This window comes from Dermochelys coriacea, chromosome 10, assembly GCF_009764565.3.
Source record: "Dermochelys coriacea isolate rDerCor1 chromosome 10, rDerCor1.pri.v4, whole genome shotgun sequence".
Classification (NCBI taxonomy): domain Eukaryota; kingdom Metazoa; phylum Chordata; order Testudines; family Dermochelyidae; genus Dermochelys; species Dermochelys coriacea.
Window position 1 is genome coordinate 33300467 of NC_050077.1, and position 19302 is coordinate 33319768.

General features: G+C 46.2%; 1 protein-coding gene across 1 annotated transcript in view; it reads right to left on the reverse strand.

Moving 5' to 3' along the window:
* Positions 1–19302, reverse strand: part of LOC119862694 (zinc finger protein 850-like) — a 58273-nt gene that overhangs the window by 18851 nt on the left and 20120 nt on the right. Inside the window, exon 4 of the mRNA XM_038419843.2 lies at positions 11991–12912. Coding sequence (XP_038275771.1) covers positions 11991–12912 — 922 coding nt within the window. The remainder of the gene's footprint in view (positions 1–11990; positions 12913–19302) is intronic.

Sequence of the window (19302 nt, forward strand, 5' to 3'; positions counted from 1 at the left end):
GGTTGTTATCCTGGTTATGTGAATCAAGGATAGTAGAACTGTACTTGGCATTTTATGACTAAGGGACTCACCCGCAACTAAGCAGCACTCACTAGGCAAGGGGCATGGGTTCCAAAGTCCAGTGAATTGAGAGAGGTTGGGGATAGGTATTTGTTCCTGGTAGTATGTGCCCCTTTTAAGGGCCCTAAACACCACCTTGACCCTTCCTCTCTCCACTGTGTAATAACAGAGCTAATTTAGACTCAAGTAAGAATCTTGTTACATGTTGCAGAGCTGAAATCACTGATACCTAGGTCTAAGCATTAGACCTACTCTGGGCTAGTGGTTTTGATGCAAGAAGACTATCCAGGTGCACCAGCAGTGAGGCTCCCCTACTCAGAGCTGAAATCACTGAGAGTTGAAATCACAGAGTGCTGTATTAAGTAGGAGGGGCCTGAAGACATATTGGTGAGCGGCTAGCAGGATGGCTAGTGGAGAGGTGCAGCCAGCTGAGTGGCTGGCAAAGAGATGTGGCCAGCTGGATGGCTAGTGGAGAGACATGGCCAACTGAGCAGCTGGCAGAGAGGCGCGGCTTGCAGGACGGCTGGTGGAGAGGCATGGCCAGCTGGTGGAGAGGCATAGCTAGCGAAACAGCTGGTGGAGAGGATGGGAGCAGCACCCCACAGAGAGGTGTGGCAATCGGCTGTCAAGGGCCCAAGCAGCGGAGAGTGTAAGGTGCCTCCATACCTCCACCCAGGCTGGGAGGTGAACTCTACCGATGAACTTCTGAACTCTAGGGCTGCACTGACCAAGAACAGCAACTGTGAGTTGGGTGACTTTTGGGTTGCTGGACTTAAGACCCTGAGGGGAAAAGGACACTGCCCAACTTACTTGGGGGTGGGTCTTTTGCTCATGGTTTGTGTTATGAATCCTGTTTATTGTGTTTCCCGAACCTAATGATGCATTGTTTCCTTCCTTTATTAAAAGGCTTTTGCTACACTCAGACTCTGTGCTTGCAAGAGAGGAAGTATTGCCTCTTAGAGGCACCTAGGGGGATGGTACATAATTGTCCAAGGTCATTGGGTGGGGGCTCGAGCCGGTTTTGCATTGTGTTATTGAAAAGGAACCCCTAGATACTGAACCCGTCCCTTGTTGCTGCCAACTCTGACGGGCAGCAGGGTTACAGTACTATTCATATTTAAAAACAGTATGCTCCCAGAAATATTTAGTTTATATATTATATTCAGAGCAACTAAGTTAATAACAGTGCAAGCTGACAACTTAATTGGTTAATAACAGTAAAAGCATTCTGACTGGTTAATAACTTTGATCATAAAATCATAGAAGATTAGGGTTGGAAGAGACCTCAGGAGGTCATCTAGTCCAACCCCTGCTCAAAGCAGGACCAACACCAACTAAATCATCCCAGCCAAGGCTCTGTCAAGCTGGGCCTTAAAAACCTCTAAGGATGGAGATTCCACCACCTCCCTAGGTAACCCATTCCAGTGCTTCACCACCCTCCTAGTGAAATAGTGTTTCCTAATATTCCACCTAGACCTCCCACACTTCAACTTGAGACCATTGCTCCTTGTTCTGTCATCTGCCACCACTGAGAACAGCCTAGCTCCATCCTCTTAGGAACCCCCCTTCAGATAGTTGAAGGCTTCCATCAAATCCCCCCTCACTCTTCTCTTCTGCAAACTAAACAAGCCCAGTTCCCTCAGCCTCTCCTCATAAGTCATGTGCCCAGCCCCCTGATCATTTTCATTGCCCTCCGTTGGACTCTCTCCAATTTGTCCACATCCTTTCTGTAGTGGGGGGCCCAAAACTGGATGCAATACTCAAGATGTTGCCTCATTAGTGTGGAATAGAGGGGAATAATCACTTCCCTCAATCTGCTGGCAATGCTCCTACTAATACAGGCTAATATGCCATTAGTCTTCTTGGCAACAAGGGCACACTGCTGACTCACATCCAGTTTCTCATCCACTGTAATCCCCAGGTCCTTTTCTGCAGAGCTGCCACTTAGACAGTCAGTCCCTAGCCTGTAGCAGTGCATGGGAGTCTTCCATCATAAGTGCAGGACTCTGCACTTGTCCTTGTTGAATCTCATCAGATTTCTTTTGGCCCAATCCTCCAATTTGTCTAGGTCACTCTGGACCCTATCCCTACCGTCCAGCATATCTATCTCTCCCCCCTGCTTAGTGTCATCTGTGAACTAGCTGAGGATGAAATCCATCCCATCATCCAGATCATTAATAAAGATGTTGAACAAAATCGGCCCTAGGACCGATCCCTAGCATATTCCACTTGATACCGGCTGCCAAGTAGACATCGAACCATTGATCACTACCCGTTGAGCACAACAATCTAGCCAGCTTTCTATCCACCTTATAGTCCATTCATCCAGTCCATACTTTTTTAACTTGCTGGCAAGAATACTGTGGGGACCATATCAAAAGCTTTGCTGAAGTCAAGATATATCACATCCACCGCTTTCCCCATATCCACAGAGCCAGTTATCTCATCATAGAAGGCAATCTGGTTGGTCAGGCATGACTTGCCCTTGGTGAATCCATGTTGACTGTTCCTGATCAATTTCCTCTCCTCCAAGTGCTTCAAAATGGATTCCTTGAGGACCTGCTCCATGATTTTTCCAGGGACTGAGGTGAGGCTGACCAGTTTGTAGTTCCCCAGGTTCTCCTTCTTTCCTTTTTTAAAGATGGGCACTTGATTGGTTAATATTGTAGAACCTCAGAGGGACAAATACCTTTGGAATGGAGGTTGTTTGTAGCTCTGAAATGTTTGTAACTCTGAACAAAATGTTATGGTGGTTCTTTCAAACGTTTACAACTGAACATTGACTTACTACAGCCTTGAAACTTTACTATGCAGGAGAAAAATGATGATTTTAACCATCTCAATTTAAATGAAACAAGCACAGAAACAGTCTCCTTACTTTGTCAACTCTTTCTTTAGACTTTCTCTTTATTTTTTAGTAGTTTACATTTAACACAGTACTGTGCTGTACAGTATTTGCTTATTTATTTCATCTCTGTTGCTTGACTGTGTACTTCTGGTTCCAAAGGAGGTGTGTGGTTGACCCGTCAGTTTGTAACTCTGGTGTTCATAATGCAGAGGTTCTACTGTAATGAAATCACACACTGTTTTAATATCACGTGCTGCAAAGAGCCAAAGGAGACACATTAAAGAACCAATTTCTGCTCGCGAGCCGCAGTCTGAGTTATCACTAGTATAGAACAAGGGGATTTGGGTCCCTGTTGCAGGAGCTCTCACTACAAGACCCAGTTGAGATCAAATCATAAAAGGTTTGTCTAAAACACTGCCTGATGGCACAGAGAATTCACAGCTTCTCCCCAAACTCATATTCTACTTAATTAATTCTGCATCCCACCTCAGCCTTCCCCCTACTCCAGCAATTAAGTATGCACCTCCAGCCCCAAGAACATCCTCCTCTTATTAATCCAGGAATTTATGTGTCCCCACCATTGTAGTGTCTACTTGGTGTACTTTTTTATTCCTGAGTTACATTCAAACAGGCTGTTGTCACTTGTGAGTATCAAGTTTTCCATTGTATATTCTGCCTATCCCGTTTCTATGCTCCGACTATACAGTCAATACTAGGAAAGGAGGGTAGGTCACTTTCTGTTTGGGATCAAAGGGAGACTTGGTGCTTGCATTAATTCAATTGCTTTAAAGCAAGAGAAACGTTCCACCCCAGCTCCCCCCCCACCCCCGTTCTGATTCAGCCACTGCCTGAGCAGCCAGAACATGCTATTGTGAGAGACAGGTGGAAATTTCCATTTCCCTGTGGGGCTGTCCAGGGATAAATTCTAGAGAATTTCACATAATTCAGTGCTTTTTTTCTGACATAAAAATCAGAAATTAGCCATAGGGATTCTCAGAGGTGAGAGCACGGGAGAGATTGGAGGCTTCAGTTAAAAAAAACTGAGTTAAAATTCTGACAAGGACACATCTTTCCATCATGAGACATTCCCCCAGGGGTCAGACGGCTCATCCCACTGGCTTGTTTACTCTTCAGGTGCTGTAGCATTTCCCTCCAACAAATCCATAAACCCCACCCCCATCCCCATGGCCCAGCAAAGCCAGCAGGTGTCAGACTGTAGACATGTTCATCTAGTTCCCTATAGTGTTGTAATGCTGCAATCCATCCCACGCACCCCAGAAACACAGCCTGAGGCCCCTTTCCCTCAAAGGCCTTCTAAACAACACCAGTTGGATGGGCTGGAGTTCAGATGAGCCTGAGAAAGCCAGGGGGTTGTTGCAGGGTGAACAGGGACGTTGTGAGAACCTCCGCTATTTGAAACACCATTTCTGACTTTTACCAAACTTCCCAGCAAACTTTGCTCTGGGATGAGATATGGCGTGTTTTTTTTTGAGGGGGAAGTTGTGGTGAAGAGGGTTTAAAAATCAGGATTCAACCTTGACTATGGATAGACTACTGCTGTCAGACTGTTTGGGGCGACATTCCTTGTCAGAGAGAACACTACAGCCAATAATTCTACCCTCTAACCCTGCGCCAGCACTTTTCCCCATTTCACTGACCCCCTCCTAGCTGTAGGCAGATACCTCTATCTTCCTGCTCAGGACAGAGGTATGGGACCTCCCTGTAGCAGGACAGGGAATGACAAATTCTCATTCCTGTTGCTGCTACCAAAAAGAGTTGGGGAGGACAGGGGAAATGAAGGATCTGGCACCCCCATTCTAGTGCTTTCAGCCATTTTAGGGGAGATACACTAGTGTCAGATGAGCACAGTGATAGCCCACACTTCCTGAGACCTCCTTTCTTGTTTCACTGCTAGTTGACTTCATTAACATGTCAGCTTGCTTACTGGTTCTCCTGGTGATACATACTATATCCACTTCCTCCAGACCACCGTCTCCACAGCACCACAAATAATCTGGCATAGGAACTCTAAGGACCACAATGCTACATTCAGATCAACACCCATCTCCTATGCCATCAAAAGAAGCATCATAAACACAGCCTTGGTACAAAGTATATGGAGATCCCTTTCTCTCCCCACTCATAATTGCACCACTAACCTCCTTGCAGGGGCAGGTGCACCAGGCATGCCCCCCTGCCCCCCACACAAACACCTTTTCAGAAGAAGAAACTCCGTCTCAGCAGTGATCCTCACTTGAATCTCCCATCACATCTCATCTCCTCAAAACCTCAGAAGGGAACACAGAGAAAGGAGTAGCTGGTTTCCCCTTCATACTGTATGCCTTTTGCATATGCTGACCCTATATCTCATTACAAATATAGCAAGTTTGCTGCTCATTCCCAACTCTAGGTCTCTTTTGCCCATTGCTTCTTCTGCACATTTCACCTCCCACTGAATATCTGTTTTTCTGATTCACCATTAAAATTTTACTTTTCCCCCCAAATTCATTCCTGTTTTGTAATCTTCTGACCGTATTTCCAGTCTTCCTAGGCCCCTTTGGATTAATCCTCTGTCACCTATAGAATAATGACTGGTTTGGAGAAAGTAAATAAGGAAGTGTTATTTACTCCTCATAACACAAGAACTAGGGGGTCACCAAATGAAATTAATAGGCAGCAGGTTTAAAACAAACAAAAGGAAGTATTTCTTCACACATTGCACAGTCTACCTATGGAACTCTTTGCCAGAGGATGTTGTGAAGGCCAAGTCTATAACAATTCAAAAAAGAACTAGATAAATTCATGGAGGATAGGTCCATCAATGGCTATTAGGGATGGTGTACCTAGCCTTTGTTTTCCAGAAGCTGGGAATGGGTGACAGGGGAATGGATCACTTGATGAGGACCTGTTCTGTTAATTCCTTCTGAAGCACCTGGCATTGGCCACTATTGGAAGACCCAGTATGGCCATTCTTATGTCACCACTACTCCCAACCCTTTCTTTCTCCCAAAGAGGTCTTAAAGAAATTTCCCATTTCCTGGACAGGACAGTTCTGTTTCTATTTTAGGGTTTGTCTACACAGGGGATTTAATCAGCAGCTATTTGGCAAGCTTTAGGTAACACACAATAAAGAAGCAACACTAATAGCATGCCTACAGAATGGGTGTACCCACTTCAGTTTACTTTATGGCATGCACAGCGGGGGTCTGCTGCATACTAAGCATGTGGCATGAGTCTTAGAGGATATCCCATGATCCTTTGCTTTGCTGCTGAGCTGTGTGCACACTGGGATTTTTCTCACTGCACATTGTGGGATGCATATAGCGCAGGGGCGGGCAAACTTTTTGGCCTGAGGGCCACATCAGGTTTCCAAAATTGTTTGGAGGGCCGGTTAGGGGAGGGTGTGTCTCCCCAAAAAGCCAGGTGAGACCCGGCCCCCGCCTCCTATCCGACACTCCCCCCTCCCCCCCGCTTCTCGCCCCCCCCGACAGCTCCCCTGGGACTCCTGACCCATCTACAACTAGCCCACCAAGCAGATGATGTGGCAGCAGCTCCTCCAGAAACAGCAGCAACCGCTTCAGTTGTGGTGGAGGAAGTAGGACAAGGATGATGAAGGGCGGGGGTAACACCAAGCAACTGCTACTACAAGAGTGGTTCCTGGGGCAGTTTCACATGGTACAATGCTGTTTCTGGGCTTGGGAAAACAACATTGATTGGTGGGAAAGGACTGCACTGCAGACCTAGGATGACCAACAGTGACAAGAGAATTTCAGGATGACAAAGGTGATCTTTTTTGAAATACGTGTTGAAATAGCTTCAGAGCTGCAGTGGGAATGTACCAACCTGCAGTGCCCCATATCATAATGGGTTGCGATCAAGCTGCTTGCTTGTAAACAGGAGAGACTCTCCTTCCCCCTGTGTGTACACCCCATTACAGTCCTCTCCCCAAAGTGCTGCAGGAGTGGAAGGAAATTGCGAGTTATACTGGGAAGAATGTTCATGCAGCTATCCCTCATAATTTTCAGACCAAAACTGAGCAATTTCTCAGTCTCAGATTCTGCTTTATCTTTCCTGCTGACATGGTGAAAGTGAAGAGAAAAATAGAGAGGGTTTTGCACTTACTGACTGAAGCATTCACTGTTCCCACGCTTTCTTTATGCAAGTGTGTGAAAAGCCGTTAAAAGCATTGCTATCGCTAAGGGAGTTGTAGTCTTAGTACCTGTATAGCTATGCAATGCCCATGTCTACTTCACGTAAACTGAGAATACTAAATGAACTTCTTTTCCTGTAACCACTGTCTTAATAAACAGCTGAATTTCCCAGAATTGCATGTTTTCATTGTTAGACTATGCTGTGGGAGAAGAGGGGAGGTGGGGTAGAGGTTGTGGCTGCCCTATGCTGCTGGCTGACATTTTGAGCAGACAAACAGGGTTGGGGAGTGGTGTGGGGGTGGTTCATTGGGCAGACAGAGACAGGAAGGGAAAGGAAAATAGGTAAATCGGTACGTGCCCTCCATTGCATGGTCTTGCAAACATTTAATGATCAGGACTCTAGGATGTGACAGAAGCCAACTGTTCAGCAAGAGGATCCACCATTATGAAAATGTATATGCAGAAGGGAGGGGGTGTGTATGAGAGTGGGCTGAGGGAGGGAGGTGGGGGCTTGAGACTCAGAAAGGCTTCTACTTCACATCTGTGAAAAATGGCTGCAGCTGTGGGACAGAACAGAAGGTACCACAGCATTATAGTATAGTAATATATGATGAAGATAGACACTTACTTGCCGAGGTTCTCTCGATAGGATCTGTCTCCAGAGTCCCGGCCTGGGTTTCTGACTGGAAATTGGCCTCACAGATTACAGAGCTGCCCTGAGGGTCCTGACGTGAGGAAATCCTGGGTTTCCAGGGAGATCTCTTCACCTTATCTTCATTGTGTCCCTCCTCCAATGACTTGCTGCTCATCCTTGGGGGATTGAGGGGCTTTTGGGACAGAGGGTCCACAACCTCCTTGGGTTCAGTAGTGATGTAATTGCATAAAATCTTGTCCAGCTCCCCCAAAATGGACACACTATATGTCCACATCCACACTATTTCCTGCCATTCCTGTGTGACGGGATCCCCAGGGTGCAGCCTGGGACTGTGGGACTGCTGTGCCCCCTGAACTCTCTCCAGCCTCAGCGGTCTCTCACAATGCCTTGCTAATGACCAGCAGCAAACCCCTCCAGGTGCTGTGATCACGCAGCACGACAGCATGTGGAACCCCACACCCAGCTATATTGCATGAATGCTCCCAGAGCCACTCATGAATCACACAGAGAAAGGCACCAGAACCAAATCCCCCCAGCACTGTACCTCAGATATATATCATCTTGCAGTGCTGAAGACTAGCAATGCAGATTTATTAATTGGTTCACCACTTCATCAATGGAAAGTGGATATACACCAGCCTTTGTAAAACCTGAGTGGATTTACCATACATTTCAGGCAAACTCACTGGTAAAGATAAACAATTAAAGAAGTGTATTGATTACAAAAGATAGATTTTAAGTGATATTAAGTGACAGGCAAAAAGGTCAGAGTTAGTTACCAAAAGAAATAAAATATAAGCACACAGTCTAAACTCTCAACTCTATTAGGCTGGACAACATCTAGATTAAGCAGTTTTTCTCACCCCACTGGATATTGCAGTCCTTAATATACAGATTTGTCCCTTAAATCTGGGCCAGTCTCCTTTGTTGGAGTTTTCAGCCTTCTTCTTGGTGTTTTTGTTGTTTGCAGCATAGGTGGGGGCAGGAGAAAAGGCCAAGCATGTGGTCACTGTGTCTGTTTTATACCCTCAGTCCATGTGCTTGGAAAATACAAGTGCAGGCACGTCTGGTGGGCATTGCTGAGTCTCCAGGCAAGGTTGAGCAATTCCCCTAGCGTGGCCTCATGCAGGTGAGTCATTGCATTGTAGCTCCTTTGCTGGACAATGGTTATTGAAAGGTTGATTGACACCCCCCAGTCAGCCAGGGTGCTGGCTACTTTCATTACTGTTGCCTCTGGGGAGCTAATGTCTGACTGAGTCCCCAATTTACAGTATGTTTTAGTGACCATCATACAACACAATTCTCATAATTTCATATGCATTAATGATATACATATATAGATAGAGAAATGACTTTCAGCAGATGATAACCTTTCCCCGATACCTTTCAAGGCATGCTTTAGATGCAAGATCACGATAATATAAAAATGAGGAACATGGGGGTTCCAGAACGCTCCCCCAAGGTATAGAATGTCACACCCTGGTTTTAGTGTAAATACCCCTGAGCTGTTTGCTCAGCATTGGTAGGCACCCAGTTGTAACCCCTTGCAGATATCTCCTTAGCCACATCCACAAAAAGATCTTTATTCCAGTAACTTGCCACATAAGATAGTTGCACCAACACTTCTCCCCAGATGGCTCCAGTTTACAAAGTCATCCAGATCTTCCCGTATGATATCCCGGTCCTTCTCTGTATTGGCAATACCTCCCAGCTTTGTGTCATCTTCAAACTTTATTAGCACACTTTCTGTGCCAAGGTCAGTAATAAAAAGATTAAATAAGATTGGTCCCAAAACTGATCCCCGAGGAACTCCACTAGTAACCTCCCTCCAGCCTGACAGTTCACCTTTCAGTGTGACCCGCTGTAGTCTCCCCTTTAACCAGTTCCTTATCCATCTTTCAATTTTCATATTAATCCCCATCTTTTCCAATTGAACTAATAATTCTCTGTGTGGAACCGTATCAAATGCCTTACTGAAATTGAGGTAAATTAGAGCCACTGCATTCCCTTTGTCTAAAAAAATCTGTTACATTCTCAAAGAAGGAGATCAGATTGGTTTGACATGATCTACCTTTTGTAAAGCCATGTTGTATTTTGTCCCAATTACCATTGACCTCAATGTCCTTAACTACTTTCTCCTTCAAAATTTTTTCCAAGACTTTGCATACTACAGATGTCAAACTAACCAACCTGTAGTTACCTGGATCACTTTTTTAACCTTTCTTAAATATAGAAACTATGTTAGCAATTCTCCAGTCATACAGTACAACTCCTGAGTTTACAGATTGATTAAGAATTCTTGCTAATGGGCTTGCAATTTCATGTGCCGGTTCCTCCTCTGTTACTTCCAAGTAACGTGTCCCCAGTTTATAACAGAAATTGCATGTTGCAAAGTTTCTGAAATAGCATTACAGCAACGCTGCTATAGTCAAATCCAGGAGCAAATGGGAAACTTCTGGGCCTGTGCCAGTTTTTAAATGCAGGAAGGGACATCTGGTCAACTTGACCCTAGAGCAGTGGAGGGCACACAGGTAAACAGACAGGTCAATAATGGACACCCACAAAGCAGTGTGGGATAGAAGTTGGAAGACTGCCAAAATCGTGTAGACAAACAAGAGACATAATTCAATTTGCATCAAACAATACACTTTGAAAGAGAATTCCAGAGCTTGTGATAAAATGTGGCGTTCATGCGCTATGACGAACTGCGTTGTGTATATGCAGACATTTTCACGCTGGACTAACTTGAGTTAATGCGGACTAAACCCCTCCCATTTAGACACACCCTTAAGGGTTTATATTGCCACCCATCATGCTAGTATCTGAGCACCTTCCATGTGAAATCAATAGCATTAGTCCTAATGGCCTTTATGGAGTCTGTCACTACTCCCTTTTCAGTATAAAAATCAGCTTAGAGTGGTTTTTTTTAAATTAATTAACACATTTTAGGTTGATTGGTTTCAGGTTTTGGTTTTTTGTTTTGATATTTATGGGAGGGTGGTTAGGGAGGGGTTGAATGCTTTTTTGGGGTAAAAGAAGGTGGTAATGCCATTTGCTCCTGTTCAGACTAAGTAGATGAGGCTAATATAAAACATCAAACTAAAATGATTTGTCTAATAATTTTAGATTTTAACACATCACACGTTTTCTCCAATAATCCCAGTTGTTTGCTGATCTGTACAAAGACAAGTGGGTGAATGTAATCAGAGCCCAGCTATTGAGATGCAACTATAAGCCCTATCTATAGAGCCAGATCCTCCAAGGGGGTCTCTGAGATAGAAAGTGGGTTAGCTGAGTATCAAGGAAAGAGGATGTAGGGACTCTTGACACAGCAGGAAACATGGATCATTTTAAACAACTTTTTATTAGAACTTTAAAAAAAAAGATAGTTTTTTTTAAACTCAGATACCCTGTGAAATCCATATTTCAAAACACACACACAAACAAAAACACACAACCATGCTCCCTGCACTCACAAAAAAATCCTCAAAGCTCATAACTTCAAGAAAAATTCTTGTCAGTAACAAGGGCTACAGAATCCCAGAGAAGGAAGCTGGTTTCTTACATTGTAAACTCTTCCGGGCAGGAACTGTGCAAACCTCATTGTGCACCACCTAGTACAATATAGCCCCAATTCCTGATGAGGCCTCTGGACACTACTTTAATATAGACATTAAATAGTAAAATCCTCCTGTGAGAGTGATTATCATTATTATTATTATAGTCTCCCTTTTACAGATAGGGGGGAACGAAGGCACAGTGAGGAAGTGAGCTGCCCAGAGTTACCAAACAAGTCTGTGACAGAATTGGGAATAGGACCCAAGAGTGTTGACTTTCCACCTTCTGCTCAATCTGCTAGAAGATGCTCCACTTATTTCCCACTATAAATTGTCTGATGCCCTCCCTGTGCTCATTTCTTCATTCCTCTTAAATATATTTATTAAAAATGACTAAAATGACTTAATTACAGTACGTACTCCCCCCTTCCATCACCCTAATGACCCCCCCAACACCTCCTGGTCCCTCCTCTGGCTCCCACCACGAATTTCTCCCCACACCCGAGGGCCCTACATGACTCTTCTTCCAGCACCAACGTTGCCTCTTTGTCTAACTCAACCACCTACACTCCATCCTCAGCAAGGCATTTTTCATTCACTATGAAAAGGGAAGAGTCCTGTGGCCCCAAAGTGGAAACACAACTGGCTTCCATCCACTGGGAGACCCTGGAAGGATATCAGATATGAAGTTTTCTCCACTTTCAGACAGCTCTTAGGGCTCCCCCACAATGTGGATTCTCTGATGTCGAATAAGGGCAGAGCTCACAGTGAAGCCTTTCCCACAGTTAGCACATTCATAGGGTTTCTCCCCAGTGTGGATTCGGCGATGTTGGATAAGATGCGCACTCTGACGGAAGCTTTCCCCACATTCGGTGCATTCATAGGGTCTCTCTCCTGTGTGGATTCTCCGATGTCGAAGAAGGGCTGATCTCCAAAGGAAGCTTTTCCCACAGTCAGCACATTCATAGGGCCTTTCACCCGTGTGGAATCGCCGGTGCTGAATGAGGTGTGAGCTCACTGTGAAGCTTTTCCCACACTCAGCACATTCATAAGGTCTTTCCCCCATGTGGAATCTCCGATGCTGAATGAGGGCAGAGCTCACACTGAAGCTCTTCCCACACTCAGCACACTCATAGGGCTTCTCGCCTGTGTGGATTCTTTGATGTTTCATAAGCTCTGAGCTCTGACTGAAGGTTTTCCTGCACTCAGCACATTCATACGGTTTCTCTCCAGTGTGGGTTCTCTGATGACGAGTAAGGGCTGAGCTCACACTGAAAGTCTTCCCACAGTCACCACATTCATAGGGTCTCTCTCCTGTGTGGATTCTCTGATGCTGGATTAGCTGCCAGTTCCCACTAAAGCTCTTGCCACATTCGGCACATTTATAGGGTTTTTCTCCTGTGTGGATTATCTGATGCCGAATGAGTTTTGAGCTCATACTGAAGCTTTTCCCACATTCAGAACATTCATAGGGTCTCTCCCCTGTGTGGATTCTTTGATGCTGAATAAGGTGTGATCGTTGACGGAAATTTTCCCCACACTCGGCACATCCAAAAGGTTTCTCTCCAGTGTGGATTCTTTGGTGCTGTCTGAGGTTTGAGCTCACTCTGAAGCTTTTCCCACAATCATCACACATTATTGATTTCCTCCTCATGGAATTTCCCTTTTGGACAATGTCTGGCAGTTTCCTGAAAGCTCTTTCACATGCAGTTGATTTACTTTGTCTCTTCCCTGGAGGAGTTTGCACATGCCATTCCGATCTGCGTTGACCACCACAGGCTTTGCCCTGTTCAGGACTCTGGGAAATATTCCTTTCGGGTATTCGTGATAACTTGCCCTGTGTTTCCATTGACTCAGGACCTTCCTGGTGCGGATTCTCCTCCTCATTCTCACTCACAATCCCATCACCTAGTCAATAAAATGAGAATCCAGAGATAAGTCACAGGAGAGAAAGGAAACCTTAGAACAAGGACTCATCTTGAAAATCTTATTTACATATGAACATATGACACCTGCAATTGTTACATGTGACTCCACAGGGTACGTCTACACTTCAAGCCTGGGGGTGTAGTTCCCAGCTTCTGGAGACATATTCATGCGAGTTCTCATCTAAGTTAGCATGCTAAAAACACAATGCAGCCCCAGCAGCAGGATGGGCTAGCCACCCTGAGTGCATGTCTATGGTCTTGGACAGACAAGCATGCCCGGTGGCTCCCTCCAGCCACTTGTCCTACCATGGCTACATTTTATTTTTTGTTTAAATAAATGCCTATAGATATAGTGTATATGCCTGGTTAGCAAAAAGTACCAAATTTGGTGTAAAGGCTATATTTGGTTGAAAAGCACTATATTTTTAATAGTTATACCAACCATGAGATTTAACATTTTTTTAGGAAAGTAACTAAAAAGTACAAATGCAAAACAAGATTAAAATTAACTATTTAAATCAAGGTTTCCTGCTTGCTAATTTAAACCATGATTTAAATCAGAGATTTAAATGACTATGAAAAGCCCTAGCTAGGATGATTTAGTTGGGGTTGGTCCTGCTGTGAGCAAGGGGTTGGACTGGATGACCTCCTGAGGTCTCTTCCAACCCTAATCTTCTATGATTTAACTCAATCCAGCCTGCTCTGCATATTCAGCAGTTTGGGTTGTCTAGTTGGTGTTTGCCAGAGGGCTTTGTCTGGTTTCAATATGCCTTTGTTAATGGGCATTTCTAGACAGAGGGTATCAAATAATCTGTGGGCCTTTCTGTTGAACCACTGAAGTCTCAATCTCCAGTGTCTCAGTGATTCTGAATAGCAGATCCTGAAAGGCTTTAAAGTCATCTGAGGCCAGGAATCGTGCTGAAGATACTGCTGCCTCAGGAGAGGAAGATGAGAGGTCCATTGGAGAGGCTGGATCTAGGAACTGCTGATCAAGTATTCTTCCGCCTCTTCCCTAGCTATTGAAGAAGGTCTAGGTAGGGACTTCTCAGTATGAGAAGTCAAAAGCAGCAGCAGCAGAGCTAGATCTTCACCATTGCATAGATGAATGAGAGGGGCAAGCTTTGGAGGGAGGGCTTCAATCTCTAAAGTGTTGCCAAGAGGGAATATTAAAAGGAAAAGGCTGATAGGGTTGAGTAGGCCAAGGTGAGGGCCAAGCAGAATGTGAAGGGTGAGATGGGGCCCTAGGATGAGGAGCCATATGGTGAGAAGGTGACCCATCATCTGACCCAGTTGCATAGGGAGAAGAAACTGGGGATGGTTTCTAGCTAGAGGAGGGAGAAAAAGCATGGTCAAGAGAGAAGAAGGAATATGCTATAAGTAGTGATCTTGATGATGACAGAAGCTACCAGTGATATGATGACTGAAGCCAACAGGCTGTCTGCTGACACCACGATTGATTCAACCACCAGTACTTGTTCTGGTACCAAGGGCTTCAGTGTCTAGTAAAACTGCCTGGTTTTGGACTCTGGCACCAAGGTTGATTTGACTTTGCTTAGTACTGAGCATGCAGGCATTCCTGACACATTAGCCCCTGTGGTAGGAGATGGCTTAACGTTTGGCTCCTGGAGGAGGCAGAAGGGATATGATTCTTCTTAGGCCTCTTAGATTTTTCCTTTTATGGGGAGGCAGATAGGTGCCGGGAGTCTTCTGACTGATGTGCTGACCTGCCTTGCCATAGTGTGGAGGAGGCAGGGTTGGTCTTTGACACTCCCAATGGTGCCAAGTGTGGATTAGGAATCCAGGAATTGCCCAACACCAGTACTGATACTGGTCTTAGGTGTTGGGTCTCCACTCACCGGAGCACTGGCTGGATATGATTTCAAGGCTGCAGGTCCTTTTTTAGTGTCAGAAGTGCATTCTTCTGGATGAGATGTTCCTCTCCTTGACTGTTCCAGGAGTAACAGCTTCAGATGAGTATCTCTTGATTGACAGGCTCTTGATGAGAAGGGCTAGCAGATCAAACACCTATCAGGCACATGGTTCTCACACAAACAAAATAAGCAGCAGCAGTGGCTGTCAGCCAGGGGAATAAGTCCACTACAAGATGGACAAGGCTAAAGCCCAAAGGCTTTGAATTCCCTATTCAAGGTGACAGTGACAAAGACACAAAGAGATAACAAAGAAACCTTTTTTTAATTAACAAAAAGATGACTGATTGACTAACCCAAACTCACCAATTATTAAGAGTTAGAGAGAAAAAATAATGCAAAATAGAAGGCGGACACCACCGAGTTCCATCTTGCTGCCAAGGGCAGTAAGGGGGAAGTCAGGAACAGTTGTGGCCACTCGGCTCTTTATGAACTCAGATGGAGGACACAAGGATATGCAGGGGCAGCCCCTATGGACTGGTGAAAAATTCTGATCTAACACGCATGAGGCACATGTTTAAAGACTCAAAAAAGACTGGTTACAACAGTGGTCTGAGTTTGACAAGACAAAGTGGTGAGAACTCACAACAGATCTGAGGGAATTCCAGATTTTCATTATGCTCACTGACTATTCCCTAGTTTATCTTATGTCTCACCTGTGCAGGTGCAATTTGGTCTCGCTGTTTCCTCATAGCCCTGGAAAGAGGGGATCAACAGCTCTCCCTTTTGTTTCATGTGGCAGATCATCTCCGGTTTGATAATTGGAAATCCTGATCAAGGGAGGAGAAATGGGCAAGATCCAGAGCACATCAGAAAACACAACAAGCCTGGGGAGTGGAGGGGACAGAGATTCTATGTGTGTGAGTAACTAGACAGGTTAATGTCAGTTCTCTCCCCGCTGGAAGCCCTGGGCAGAAGGAGATGTGGCATCTCCGACACTCCTTCCCAAAGGGAGGAAATAGGAGGTGACAATCTTTCCCCACAGGCACAGACATTTGCTGTGTGTAGTGCAGAGGTGGGCAAACTATGGTCCACAGGCCACATCCTGCCTGGCCCTTGAGCTCCCGGCCAGGGAGACTAGTCCCCGGCCCCTCCCCTGCAGCCTCAGCTCGCCGTGACGCCAGCGCTCTGGGCTGCGAGCTCCTGCTGGGCAGCACAGCTCCTGCTGGGCTGGGCTGGGCGGCTGCCAGTCCTGCTGCTCTGAGTGGCATGGTAAGGGGGCAGGGGGGTTGGATAAGGGGCAGTCGGTCCCGGGGGACAGTCAGGGGACAGGGTGCGGTTGGATGGGGTGGAGATCAGGGGACAGGGAACGTGGGGGTTGGATAGGCATGGGAGGCCCGGGGGGCCTGTCAGGGGGCAGGGGTGTGGATAGGGGTCGGGGCAGTCAGGGGACAGGGAGCGTTGGATGAGTCAGGGGTTCTGAGGGGGGCAGTCAGGGGGTGGGAAGTAGGAGGGGGAAGACAGGGGATGTGGGTCAGGGGAGGTTCAGCCTTCCCTACCTAGCCCTCCATACAGTTTTGGAACCCCAATGTGGCTCTCAGGCCAAAAGTTTGCCCACGCCTGGTGTAGTGGTCACCTGTTCTATGCTGGCACTGCCTGCTCCCACTCACCTATCCTGAAAAGCTGCCTCTACCCCTTAATTAAAGCATTGCTAACCTAAGTGTTCAAATATCATGTAATTTTTAAAAACAAATTTATTTGCCTTCTGGTTTTTGAGCCTTTAGCGGTCATGTTTTAAACGACAACAGATTCTCACGTAATCACAAAGCTGGAGCTTTAAGAGAAACACCAATTATGAGAGTTGGCAACACTGGTTAATGTCTCCCTCCTTATTGCTTCCTCACCCTTTTCCTGATATCTCCATTAACAGTTCCCCGAGCCAGCTCCCCTGCAGTCATTTCACTTCCCCTGGCTCCCTGGGGGAAATCGGGCAGAGACACAGGTGCCAACTTCTCATGGCGCCGGTGGGTCCTCGTGCCCCCCTCCCCGCCCCCATTCCAACCCCTTCCCCCAAAGTCCCCGCCCCAACTCCACCCCCTCCCTGCCCCTATTGGATCCTCCCCCAAATCCACACCCCGGCCCTGCCTCCTCCCTCCCTCCCAGCTGTTTCGCTGCGGCAGCGCGGGGGGGAAGCAGGCACCTGGCGCGCTCACGGAGGAGGAGGCGGCGGCGGCACAGGCGAAGGCGAGCTGTGGCGGGGGGCGGGAAGGGTGGCGAGCTGCCGGTGGCTGCAGAGCACCCACCAGTTTTTCCCCGTGGGTGCTCCAGCCGCGGAGCACCCACGGAGTCGGCGCCTAGGGGCAGAGTAACACATGGCTGTTGTTCAGATCAGGGCAATCGGGGAGATTTTATAAAGGGTTTCAGTCCATTTTGAAGCTGAAGTCCCCTCAGGCTCTGTTGCACAGATACCACTTGCTTGTCCCTCTGCAGACCCTGCATCTTCCATAGGACTAAATGAACCAAGACATTTGTATAACTTCCCTTTAACAGAGCCTGAACAAAACACTGGGAGAGAGCAGAATAACAGGCTACGCTGGGGGTGGGGGGGATCCCTGACCGTGTCTGGGAGGGCAGCATCATCTTTCATCAGCATAAAGAAAAGGAGTACCCGTGGCACCTTAGAGACTAACAAATTTATTAGAGCATAAGCTTTCGTGAGCTACAGCTCACTTCATCGGAAGTGAGCTGTAGCTCACGAAAGCTTATGCTCTAATAAATTTGTTAGTCTCTAAGGTGCCACAAGTACTCCTTTTCTTTTTGCGAATACAGACTAACACGGCTGCTACTCTGAAACATTTCATCAGCATAGTTACTAAACAGAGATAGGGCACTTGCCTTTTACTCTGCCTCCTTTTAGATTAAAAAGAAAAGGAGTACTTGTGGCACCTTAGAGACTAACAAATTTATTAGAGCATAAGCTTTCGTGAGCTACAGCTCACTTCATCGGATGCATGAAGTGAGCTGTAGCTCACGAAAGCTTATGCTCTAATAAATTTGTTAGTCTCTAAGGTGCCACAAGTACTCCTTTTCTTTTTGAGAATACAGACTAACACGGCTGCTACTCTGAATCCTTTTAGATTAGTTCTTCTCGCTGATACAACGACAGCTCTGGGCAGCACTTCTCTTGGAGTTTATCACCCCTTTTCTTATTTTTCCCTTTCCTTCTAACCTTCCCTCTCCAGCTGGGGACTTGGTTAGTGCTTCATTTCCGGGTGTACTTGCTGTCCTATAACTGGGTCAGCGCCTGTGGGCGCTAAGGGGATGTCAGTAAAGCCAGCCGGTCTGGGACTCGCAGACACACAGGGAGCGGAGATGGGGAGGGGGGTGTTTTTACAGACGCACTTTACCCGAGATCTCTCAGTTACCTTGAGTCTCCGGCTCAGGAGTTGGCGTCTGGAGAGTCCTAGGGAGCTAGTTACAGCCTGAGACAGTCCCCAGCTTGGCTAGGCTGGTAATAGAAACCTTCCTCCCGGGCGCACAGCCCAGGAGAGGAGAGCGGACGGCCTGGACCAGCTGGGGGCTCTACGAAGAAATCAGGCAGCAGCAGTAGCTAGCCCGTATCATGTGACATTGCTGAGGCATCACAGTTTCTCCCCTGCTGAGCAAGGGACTGTCATGTGACAGTGTTAACAAATCACAGAGAGGGACATTGCTCCCAGTGACGAAGAAGGGGATCGGGAGGATTGTCGAGCAAACACCCCGTAACTTCCTTTTGTGACACTTACATTATTTGTAACTAACAAGCCAGCCCATAAAAGCAGCTAAGGAGCATACAAAGGAGAACCACTGGGTGGTCACTGAGCAGGGAAAAAATATATAAGCTAATATCCATCTTTAAACTATTACGTTAACTATAAACATGGGATTCTCTTGCAAAGAAATTAAAGCCCTTTCAATAGTCTCTGTTACCAACATATAAAAACGAGACTATCTATGTTAGTAGAGTAAAAGGGACTTTGAAGACTAGGGAAAAGCAGGTTTCAGAGTAGCAGCCGTGTTAGTCTGTATTCGCAAAAAGAAAAGGAGTACTTGTGGCACCTTAAAGACTAACAAATTTTGTTAGTCTCTAAGGTGCCACAAGTACTCCTTTTCTTTTTGCAGGTATTTATATATTCAATGACACATTCCAAATGAAACATTATTTCAATGAGAGGGGAAAAATACAATTACCAAGA